Here is a 12008-nt window from a genome sequence, read left to right on the forward strand (position 1 = left end):
TAATAAGGCGTCGATGCGGCGATATCCAAAAAGGTAAAACACTTTTCGCCGCGTAACTAACCAGATAAAACGACGAGTCCCGGCGGCCAGTGGATTTCCCGTTCGGAGCCGATCGTAAGAAAAACGCGAAGCGACCCGATAAAAGACCCGTCACGTCGATTACCTCCGAATCCGTTATCGCGAGCTAGTCGCAAGGACCGTGCCTCTCTCGCGAACCGACTATCTCTCCTTGCGAAACCGCGATCGCTTCCAGAACCGTGTTTTAGAATCCTTCGCGACGATAAACCAACAGATAACTTAATCTTCGAGGCGATCGCGTTACGCCATCGCGAAATTCGTGCACGCGCGCTTAACGAGCAAATTTTCATTATTTCCGAAGAGAGATTACGAATTATTTGGAAATCGTTAATCAATTATCCCGAAAATCGAACATCTCGCGATCTTTCCGCGATCTTTTCGCGTTCACCGAGTTCGATCGATCTCGAAGAGTCTCGAATCGACCACCTTCTCTTCGGCCCCTCATTAACTCGATTACCGGTTCTACTAATTAGCAGCCACGCGCGTGCTACCCATATTCGCAATAATTACCGCAACGTTTACCCGGCCAAACAATTAAAAATGCAACGCGAGTAGCATCGTGTCGTACGTGGAACTCGACGGTCGAAGGAGGTGAAAAACGGTTAATAAACGCGATCGCACGGTGTAAACGCGACAGAGGTACAAGAAGAAGAAGAAAGACAGCCGGTTCGACGAGTCGCAGCCACGTGAAAGTGGCCGGCGACTTTCGTGATCGCGGACCACGTGATACCCGGCCAGGACACAAGGGCGGCGAGGGACGAAGGATCCCGCTGGAATCGGCACCGCGATCTCGTCTGGCCTCGATCGTTTTAAGCCGAGATCGATACGAATTCGTGAGCGGAACAGGACCGGGTCCGTGAGCCACGATCCGCAACCACCACCATTGATACCATCGACGGGAACCATGGAACTCGATGGCTTTAATTGGTGACCAAACCGGCGACGAGTGTCGCGCATTGTTGTCCAACAATTTCCGATTCGATAAACATTTTCAACTTTTTCGATCGCTATATACATTCGTTTACTCTCCCGCCATTTACAAACGTTATTTTCTTATTACTCTCTTATTGCTTGTAAGGGTAGAAAAATGCATCCTTTCTTTTAATCGGTTAATAGTAATAGCCAAGAGACGAAATTTTCATTCGAATTTGTAATTGTTAAAGTGTACGTGTATCGATTATACATATATTGGATACTTAGAAATATATATTAGATATACGTAATATACGAGGATACTACGAAATACGAGTTAGAAAATTTTCCCATTACCCACCGGACGATTTCCCATCATGCCCTACCGTTTATGGCGTTCTACTCCAATTCTAACTACTCCAATTCTGTACATCGAAATGAAATTTTCAACCGGGTTAAAACACGCTTGAACCTAAGCAACGCTAATCTTATCAAATATCAGAATAACTTAACTCTCTACGAGTATTATGCAGAAGCGAAATTCAACTGTTTTTGTAACACTGACGTACGCACGCGGTCGAGCGCTTCTGCGTGCTCGACCACGTGACCCGCGAGAACTGGAAAGGTCAGCTGACAACGAACCTATCGAGTATCAACGCGGTTCTTTTCAAAGTAATAACGATCGAATTTTAAGCCAAATCGTAGCGAAAATACATCGAAATCGAGTGCGTCTCGAAAAAATACGAATATTCGATGCTATAATCATTCTGACAGTCACGAAAATAGTCGAGGAAATTTCCCGCCAATTGCATCGCGATTCGAGCGCTGATTGGTCCAGCCGCGACATTCGTTCGAGAGAATGAAAATGGCGGAAAAAAACGATAGGACGCGAAAACATTTCAAACGATTCGAATTAAAATCGAGAGAGTTTTGCACGAGTACGTAAGCAGTAGCTAGAAACGCGGTCTGACAAAGACGCCCAATCACCTGTCAAGCAACGTGGCGGCCGGTTAAAAGCACGCCGTCGAGAAACCCGTTTTTCCGGGTATCTCGTCGCGCACGACGAACACGATTTAACACGTATTACGGGTATACGAAAAAAAGCGGCAAAAGACAGAAACACAATCGGATACGACTCACGTTTCAGTGGTTTTGGGTTGCTCTGCTTGCGACGTGACATCCTCTGCGTTCTGCCATCACCAAATCAGCATCGACATGCTTGACATCGTTGCAGGTACGCAGGAGTAGACGAAAATCTGCCGTCCCAGATCGCCGTGATGTCGTTAACATATAACAGATGACACAGCACACGCAACGAAATGGGCGTTGGACGAAACAGGTTGGATACGGGAGACGACAAAGCCAAGCCAGTGGGTATCAAGCAAACAACGAACACTTCGAGAGGCACAAAAAACGTTTCCCGATCACCGGACAATTGTACGTCACTGACAAACGCTCTTTCTCGTTTCGATGGACGCGGATCGTTTCCAACGTTCTTCTTACCCGCGTTTAAGGCCGATTTTCGCGTTTTTCACGCATAGGAAACGACGAAAACCGCGTACACGCACTACGACACCTCTTACCGCGGCCGCTGTCAGCGAGCAACTAAACATACGCGATACCAAACAACCCCCACTCCCGCGAACACAGCGTGACTTCGAGCCTTCGAGCTACAGCGTGGGGATAACGGGGGGTGGACAAACTCCGCCCACTACGCGCGCTCCGATTCTAATAGCGGGAAATTTTGAATGCTACACTTGCCGGCACGTTCGTTACTTCGCATCGTAGATGGCGGCAGTGTATCGACAGGCGGGACGTCGATTCTCTGCGTATCGAATCGTGCAGTTACAAACATTTTTTTAAACACAACCCACGCAAACATTTGATCGTTCGTTCGATCGGCTCAGACGGATATATCTTTAATTCGACAAAGAATCAAGTATTCGCACGATAATTAATATTCGTTTATGGTATTTCTTTTTACTTCTTGACAAATAAAGTAACGTATCCGCGTTAACGTTTCTCCGGTGCTGTTACGTTCCAGAAAGTTATCGCTCTTTTCGCATCGACAATTAGAAAAATTTCGATTCAGAGACCGAAACGCGTTATCCATCTAGCGGTGCGATTCGAGAACTAACGGAATTTCGTATTGATTTCCTTCAAACTCACCGGGCGATCTACGCTAGTGCATACTTTTTACTTTTTTAAAACAATAACGCGTACAGGCCTGATTGTTCGATATAGAACACTGTGTCATCGTGTCCGAAAAAAAGCGTTACCAGTGCCATCTGAGTGGCTAGAGAAAAATCGCAATTTATAGTTTCCGCTTCGATGGTTCTTCGATAGATCGCGCGGACAGTACTGTTCTTTGATCGTCACCAAATGTCACGTGGTTCCCATTTCAAATCTCAATGTTGATAACGTTACGAATGCTTTGTAAATTTTCTGCCAGTCGATATCGAAGCTTACTGCATTACTATTCGTAAGTACAAGCTTGATAAACTTGAAAGCAGATACGAATGATAGTATTTATACCGACTAACATTTCCTTTAGTTGTAAGAAACACGTTCGAATCGCGAATCGCGTCGATTACATAGAGAAGCAATAAATTTTCGATAAATACTTGACTTATCGTTTCCCGAGCACTTCATTCTTAACGTTTCTAAATCGAACGGAGCGTGTTCATCGTTTTAGGAATCATTCGCTCAAGGTTACAGCTTCCGTACAAAACATTTTTATCTTCCTTGTTTGTTTATTAAAAATATTCCCCAGTCGATCAAAATTTTCACGAGGCACTGTTTCTCTTTAAACGTAAACAAGTCAAAGACCAATTATTTCCGCTACTGGTACCGATACGTGCTATTTTTATACCAACCACCAGACCAAATACGGATGGCGCATCGAATTCACCCACGATCGAATCTCAAACGGTTCAACTGCAATACAAAGCTCTCGTGTTCCATTTAAACGCGCATCATTTTCGGCCAATATGTAATAATGTATATCGCCTGTTTACTCGACACCGTATATGCATACACCTCCTACAAAGGGTTCTGACTATTTCACTAGCAAGAGCACTGCTTTACACGAAGTAAAGATGTTATTTCGCGTTATTTATTTGATCGTATTGTTACAGGTACATCTCGGGTAACTTTGACGGAGGCAGCAAGGGGCTCCCAAATTTCTTGTAGCCCGATTTTGCCGGAAGATCGAACGAAAATTGTTTTCATACTCGAATAAAGCGTAAAGTGGAAATATTTGCAGAAATAAAAATTTCACTCAGCCTCGTGTAAATAGCGAAAGAGACGAATAAAAATGTAACGATGGTCCGTCAGATCAATATCAGACACGCCTCGAATACGAAAGCCGAACATGTAGATGCGCCGTCTATGCAAATTCCGTAACAACCTAACGCCATAAAATGGTCGAAGGTTGATTCCACGGCCAAATCCAGAAATAAGAAGATAAAGTTTTTAACGATAGTCTTTGCACGAAAACAAGCGGCAACGACGCCATGTATTTAACAAACAAGATACTTGTAATTCTATCAAGAGATTCTTCGGATCGACGAAGAAAGGAAATTATGAGAAAAAGAAGATGATGCACACAGGAAGGAACGGGTGTCGTACATGTATTAGTATTACGATAACGTAACCGAACGTGAAAGCAGTATACATACATTCTAATCGCTTTGCCGTGAAACATTCATTATTTTCCAATGGCAAATCTTTCCTTCGAGTATCGATCGTTGAATAATTTAGCATACGGTACTGGTGCAACAAAAACGCCGATGACGTTCGAGCCCCTGAATGAACTCGATCGACGGATGCACGTGTTGGCGGACGAGCCTTCGGCGATCGCGTGAACCGAACAAACAAACTTTTTATTATTAATATTTAATTGAACTGATCAAAATTAAAATGTCGACGTTCGTTGACGAGATATGTCCGTCGGACTCTCTATATATGTATATTGCCACGGGTTATTTGGTCGATAACGGCTGACGGTTCAGAACGTTATCTTATGCGTCTCGATGGAAATTGGTGGTTCCCGAAGTGGAAGCCCTTCGAGAAAACGTAATCGGCTTTGAAAATGGAGCATTCCCCGGTGGTTCGTTATACAACACGAATCGGGACAATTCGTCAAGGAATAGCGCATTTTGTCGAACCGAGCTGACCATCGAAACAAACACAGTCATTCGACCAGTTTTAATTTCGAGTTAGTCCGCGATTCGTTGCATCGCGAATACAGGTGAACGCGTGCGTACAAGAAAATTGTTTGATTCGCCGTCTACGCGACTGTCTACGTACATCCATCGGTTTCTTATCTATAGTATACTTTTTGAGCGTGTCTCTTATCACGTACCAGGCAATCGCATGGAATATTACTATGTAAATTCTTGTTCCTTCGTTCCTTGCTCCGACCATCGGTAAAGAGTTCGATCTATTCGCTAATAGATCGTCGTCGTCTCGATAAAACGTATCGAAAATTCCATGCTAAAATTGCCGTTGAAGATCAACGGGGGTTGTCGGGATTATTGGAAATACGAGGAATCGTTTCTTTCGTAACGAACATCCTCGTATCGTGAAACGAATAGCCATGCTTTCCTTGTTCCATTATCGGTGTCCGTCTAAAGCACCAACTGGCCGTTGCTTTTAATAATTTCACGTTCTTTAATTAAACCGCGTATCGATTCTCGTGAGCTGCACGCGTCTCACCGATTTCGCGAATTCAAAGGCTACGAGCGTCCACGATAGACGGGAAGAGAGTCATTCGTCGAACTCGTGATCAGCGATCGTGTACATACGTCGCTTCTCTTCTCTTTATCGGCATTAACTCCGCAAAAGTGTCGTTGACTTTGTTTTTAAAACGAGTCTGTCTACAGACAAGAAACATCCTGGACGATATTTTTAGGCTTCCACGAAATTCGTGTCGAATGAAAAATGAAAAAGTGCTGCGCTTTCGCTTCCTTCGGTGGACTCGACCACGACCTTGCCGCACTCGGTGTTACACCGTATCGCACCCTTTCCTAATCCTAATTAATCACTCTTTATATCGAGGTGTGCGAACGTACTGACGCACTTTAAACTCGCTGCGAACAAACAGGAACCTGTAATTAACTATTGACGCACAAGGATATTTTATTTTTAACTCGAATAAAAACCATTTCATCAATAACGTTGTATCTGATGTTGTAATTTGTATTCTAATAATGCGAAAGTTCTACGACACCTGAGCGAAAAATTTGGAAAATCTGAAAATCTCGAATGTCCAGACGACAATATATGAATATTAAATAGCGAATATCGCCTATAAGGTTAGCGATATACGTAAAGTACGCACAGACGTTGCATTCGAACGAAGGCCACGAAGAAATCTCGAAGTCTAACGAGAGACGGTATTTAGAACGAGGAAACAGCCGATTCTCGCGATAGGCGCGTCTTCAAGGTGGAAACCACAGTCGGTACCAGTCTAACAAATGATTAGATGAACGACGCGTAATAAACACCACTTGTCAGCTTGTTGTTTATGAGCCAACCATTAGATATCGCCTAACAGTTCCACATTTCGTTGGTACGTGACCAAAATGTAGAAAAGTTCCCAGGTAAAAGTACATAAAGATGTATATTACATTAAAATAAACCTATATCTCACATCCAGTATTTTTATTTATAATTGCATTATGATAATATATAGAAATGTTATATCGTTTCTAAATGCATTCTCTACTTCAACGCGCATCGTAGAAAGCCGCTAAACGACAATGAGAATAACTGTAATAAACGGAAGGAACCATTCCTCGTACGAATTATCTATTCCCCGTAGCCGCGGACTGCAGCGATTATCTACTGTGACAAACGACCTTCAGGAAAATCGTAAACGTTCGAAACGCGTTAAAGGATAATAAAGACAGAGTGACAATAGCTAAATATAACATCGGGCTAACGATAAAATAGTTCCACTTTCGTTACTACTCTTATTCGTGCCTCGCTCGTTTTTCTTTCAACACGACAAAGTTTCTACCTGTTAGTCGATCGTACATCGGACAAACGTTGCTTCGCATTGGTATCCGCGCGAAAGTTCGATCGACCAATTGGAGTACATAATTAGTCGAAAAGAACGAAAAGAACAGCGATCGCTGTTGGAAAATACTACAGGAGAAGAGAATAATGGCGGACAAGAAGACGAACGAGAGAGTCAAAGACCAACACTGACCGAGCTGGATTCGAATTAACCAGCGGTGAAGTGGGCGGCCGATATATTTAACGACAGACTGCACCAGAATGCTTCCTCGTTGAAATCCGACCTCCCGATGACCTCGCTTCCCCAGACTTTTCAGTTACTCGTACGACGCTCTCCGTTAGGTTACACGCGTGTGCGTCGCTCCCATGAAAAACGCCTCTCGAGTGTGACGACAGTCGTGCCGTTGCGAAATGAAATCGATTGAAAATTTACGAGTGATAAGGGGAAGCCGTCGTTATGGAAGTTGGATACGATGGAAAGTAAAAGTAAACGTTTATCCACCGAAACATAGACATTACAGGAATACGCGTACATGGCAGTAATTCAGCGGCTCACGATATCCAAGTTACGATATCGGGGAATCCCGATAGGAATTATCTAGGGCCAATGTAGACAAAACTTAAGAAAATTCGACTAAATTCGAAAGATCCCGTAAGAGATGTTAGAGAACCCGGGGAGATCGTCGGTTGTACCTAGGAAAATACCGGAGAAAACTTAGGGGTGTCCGAGGAAAACCTGGAAGGAAACTACGAACATTCCAAAAAGAAACTTCTGAACGAGATCCCAGAGAAATCGGAAAGATCCTAAAGGGGGATCGTAGAAAGAAAATACCATACAAACCTAGAAAAATCATACGTAGATCGGTCGTAGAATCTAATCTAAAATCCCCTGCACTTTCTTATTCTTATTTCTTTATCTACGCTGCACATGTCTGCGCGTACGTGTCTCGGCGAAACGTTACGCCGAGTGTAAAATCTGACATAGAATCTAAATAATAGAATAATAATTGATCGTGAGTAAATCGATAATGTGGACCAGGCGTTACGCGGTGTGGCTTCTGGTCCACCGATAAAGAATCGCAGGAAAAGGCGGAGCGATAGAGAGAGCGAGTCAGATAGCATTTCGAAGGAGGCGTAGGAGGGTTGTAGTTGCATGACGCTTGGAGCGCTAAGCGATACCATGACGTATCGACCGAGCACGCCACGCAGACTGACGTCATGATCACGGCCTCAGTCAGACCGCAAGCACGTGAACAGCACGCCGGTGATCACGCGGTCGCTGGCTGATAGCGGCCCTGTGATTGGTCGGCCACGGCGAGCCCCTCGACGCGATTGGTCAGCCGGAAGCGCGCCGCATGATCACGCACACCACGGCCACGGTGTGTCGAGCCAGCCGACCTGAGAAAGCTTCATTGCGTTACCAGACGTTCAACGGTTTGCCTACCGTACGCCTTTTTTCACACGCGAGACAGCGTTTTCTCGTCTCTGGACGAGCCTCTTTCGCGAACGGAACATTCTTTTTTAATCCCAACGAAAAATGGATTCTAATCAGACGCCACTTTCGCCACCAGCCTCGCCCCAATTCAAACACGTAAGTGTACGCTAAATTAAAAATACCGCCACCGTGTGCCGAGCTAGCCGCCCGCGAAATACGAACGCAGCTGGAATCGACGACCCAGCCCCAACCTATCGCTAACAACAATTTATCTGCTTATTCTTTATACGTTTAATTTTCCTTTACTTCGCTACCCATCGTACGTTCTATCGTTTTATGTATATACATTAACAACCATTGTACAAGCGTTTCGTAGTTTCGTTCGGTTTGAAAGAGCTACTCCGTTGTGCCGTAATTTAACAAATTATTTCTCTTTGTCGCAGATGGAACCACTTCAGTCCTCGTTCACTGTCGCGGCATTATTGGCGGACAAGCTTCCGCAGAAAACGATTGTCGATATAAACTCGAAAAAAGGAGACGAGGGAAATGCACGACCCGGTTTACCTCCGACTCCGCAGCCTTCCGATTCAGAGGAAGATGAACCTCTTCGGAAACGGAAATGCGTGGAACAATGCGAATTAGCGAAGGTAAATATCGTATTGTTTGCAAATTATTTTCTGCGCGTCGCAAATGCAGAATATTATTTTTTTGATTTTTTTTCTCCACACGCGATTGACTGGCCACTCCGACGAGCGTACGCATGCGCGAACGCATTATAGAGTTGTTTTGCAAGATGACCTCGTTTACAGCGTGCATTCACTCGTACATTTACCATTTTTGTCATTTATCCTTCGAGCCAATGTTTCATACCGTCTGACGGTAGTAGAAGCTCCAAACGTTATCTTAAATAGATGGCTTTTAATTTATTATTAAGAAAATTTGATTTCCTCCAAATAAATCCATTAATCCCCTCGTGAAATTTGGAAATGTTGGAACTTTAGTAGCCATGGTAGAATGCCATGCACGAAAGGATTAAACACGAAACAAATTTATTTATTTATTTTCATTTTCTTGATCAGCTACTGTTAGACGGCACACCACCTCCGAGTCCAGAACCAGCCCGTGTGTCGGTCATCATGCGTGCCAACCGGGACGGTACCTACAGTCCCGCCAACTTGACACCAAAGACCACATCAATGTACTCCCAATCACCTCTATCGGAGGTTCAACGAGTCTACGGTCCGTCAGAGCCGATCACGCAGCGTAGCGTTCCAGAATCGGAGAACATCTTGAAGAGTCTAAAATTCAAAATGAGCCTACGGAAAGAAGAGATCATCGTGAACAACAAGAACACGGATCGCGAATCCGCCCAGCCAAAGCTACATCCTCTAGCACCAAAGCCTGCGCCGATCATGGTAACCGGACTCCTCGGATCCCCTTTGGTTCTTCCGCGAACTCCTCTCTTGTTAGTAACTGCACCTACAACCACCGCGACGTCCACTATATCTTCCCCGGAAGCCGCTACGCGACGACGCGTCTACGAATGCGAGCATCCAGGTTGTGGCAAGAACTATTTCAAATCGTCTCATTTGAAAGCTCATACGAGAACTCACACGGGAGAACGGCCCTTTTCGTGCCCTTACAAAGACTGCAGCAGACGATTCTCGAGAAGCGACGAACTTTCGCGACACAAACGTACGCATACCGGAGAGAAGAAGTTCGCTTGCACCGTTTGTCAGAGGAGATTTATGAGAAGCGACCATTTGGCGAAACACGTGAAACGGCACGCCAGAGATAGGTCCTCGTCGGTCAGTGGCAACGCAGTTCCAACTTCCGTTACCCAAGTCACGCCCGCGCCCTTGAGGGTAAGCTTGTTTCCGGTTATAGCGCCACGACTAACGCATCCCACTCAGCAGATAATTCCTCCGCAATTGGCGGCTTGAAGTGAAAACCATCCTGACCGTTGCGGAGAAATTGCGCGAAAGTGAAATTTTAATCAATGCAATAAACACAGAGATGTCCTCCGAAAAAGCTCGTGTAAAGAGGCGTCGTAAGCGTGAAAATATTGGCGGGAAAAATAGCTGATTCGAAATGAACTACGATAAGTTAGAAGTGAGCTCCCTCTTGCCTTCGTAACGTGTGTCGCATTGTGATTGTTCGAAACGAGTTAACCGGATAAAGTACTTAAAAACAAAGAAATAAATAGTAGGAACTTTAAGGCACGAGGAGCGGTACGATAAGTCAGGAAAACGAGGCTTTTTTTACCGTCCGTGAACCAAGTACCTAAGTGTGTCTGTGATCTGTGATGCATAAGCGCGTTGATCGAGAAAGAGTATTTATTTAAAAGTGCAAAGACGATTTTTATCAATTATACACACATACATATATATATATACACATAACGGCTATGCAACAATTCAACAGTTATGCTGTTTTCATTATTGCCGACTAGTTATACGTGTTAATTATAGATCATATAATGTGTATATACATATATCGTGTCCGGTTTGAACTCAACTGCCGGACAACATGACTTTACATTGTATAAAGATAAGTTTCTAAGATTTTTCTATGCGATGACAGATTAATTAAATGACTTATATACTTTCGTAAAATTATTGTTAGCATATATTTATTTACCCGACACGATTGCCCGTCCTACATATTTCTTCTCACTATCTATTTAGTATTAGAAAATAATAAGAGTAAAATAGTAGTAATAACAAGATACGCGTCGCATAGCCTTCCCGAACTTTCAGCTACAATTTCTGATTCGAAAACTGTACGTATAAGTTCGATTCCCTTTTAGTAAACGAACGTATCGGTGTTCGAAATAAAAATTATTGAATGTGATAGCTTGAACGTGGCATAATGTAACGAACAACTGCTTATATCAAAGCAAAAAGTTTCCATCACGCATCATAGAAAGAGGTTGATCGCGTACAAATGCGTGGATACAATCTCGCACTCTGTAAACTCCACACAATTTGCTTTCGAATTTCAAACGTTTGTTTTCCATTCTTAAAGGATTTATCGGTAAATGTAGAAATTTATTGCGTAACGACTACATCTTAACGGCACAATAACAGTAGTATTTCGATTATTTCTGTTTTTCTGGCTAAAACGTAAAATTTTTGTTAAACTTACATCTACTCTAATTTTGTCGGTATAATCTTTTTCAGTTTAGTAGTATACACACACTTATAAGGAAAATTACAAGAGTAAATTCCACGAAATATAATACACGACCGTCAAATTAGTAAAAGTTTCATAAGCGTTTTGTTATCGTTGGTTAACACGAAGTGTTTTTTTTTTTTTTTAAATAATTAGATATTAATAAATGTATCACTTTTCACACATAATGTGTGACGATGTATTTACGTTAATGTTAAGTGCAATTAGATAAACCTTCGTCATTCGTTCGTGTTCCTCGAATTATTAAAAGTGTTTATTCCTCAACTAACACTATAATATTCTGTTTCCAAACTTTCATGACTGATAATCGTCTTTTTTATTATTATATACTTTATTATTTTTGATCGCGTAATTCGGATCTTAG

The 12008-nt window shown here is 43.2% G+C and overlaps 2 protein-coding genes across 3 annotated transcripts in view; one reads left to right on the forward strand and one right to left on the reverse strand.

The window, feature by feature from the left end:
- The window catches only part of ush (Zinc finger protein ush), a 120766-nt gene extending 118140 nt beyond the window's left edge, over positions 1-2626 (reverse strand). For both annotated transcript variants that reach the window (XM_012295814.2, XM_076536816.1), the window contains exon 1: positions 2131-2626. In XM_012295814.2, the coding sequence (XP_012151204.2) occupies positions 2131-2170 (40 nt within the window). In that variant the 5' untranslated portion in view covers positions 2171-2626. The remainder of the gene's footprint in view (positions 1-2130) is intronic.
- A 5775-nt stretch (positions 2627-8401) lies between these two features.
- LOC100877144 (uncharacterized) lies at positions 8402-11064 on the forward strand. Its single transcript, XM_003707683.3, has 3 exons — positions 8402-8605; positions 8893-9096; positions 9529-11064. The coding sequence occupies exons 1-3, from the start codon at positions 8552-8554 to the stop codon at positions 10390-10392; spliced, it is 1122 nt and encodes a 373-aa protein (XP_003707731.2). The 5' UTR covers positions 8402-8551; the 3' UTR covers positions 10393-11064.
- The last annotated feature ends 944 nt before the right edge of the window (positions 11065-12008 follow it).

This window comes from Megachile rotundata, chromosome 11 (genome assembly GCF_050947335.1).
Source record: "Megachile rotundata isolate GNS110a chromosome 11, iyMegRotu1, whole genome shotgun sequence".
Lineage (NCBI taxonomy): Eukaryota > Metazoa > Arthropoda > Insecta > Hymenoptera > Megachilidae > Megachile > Megachile rotundata.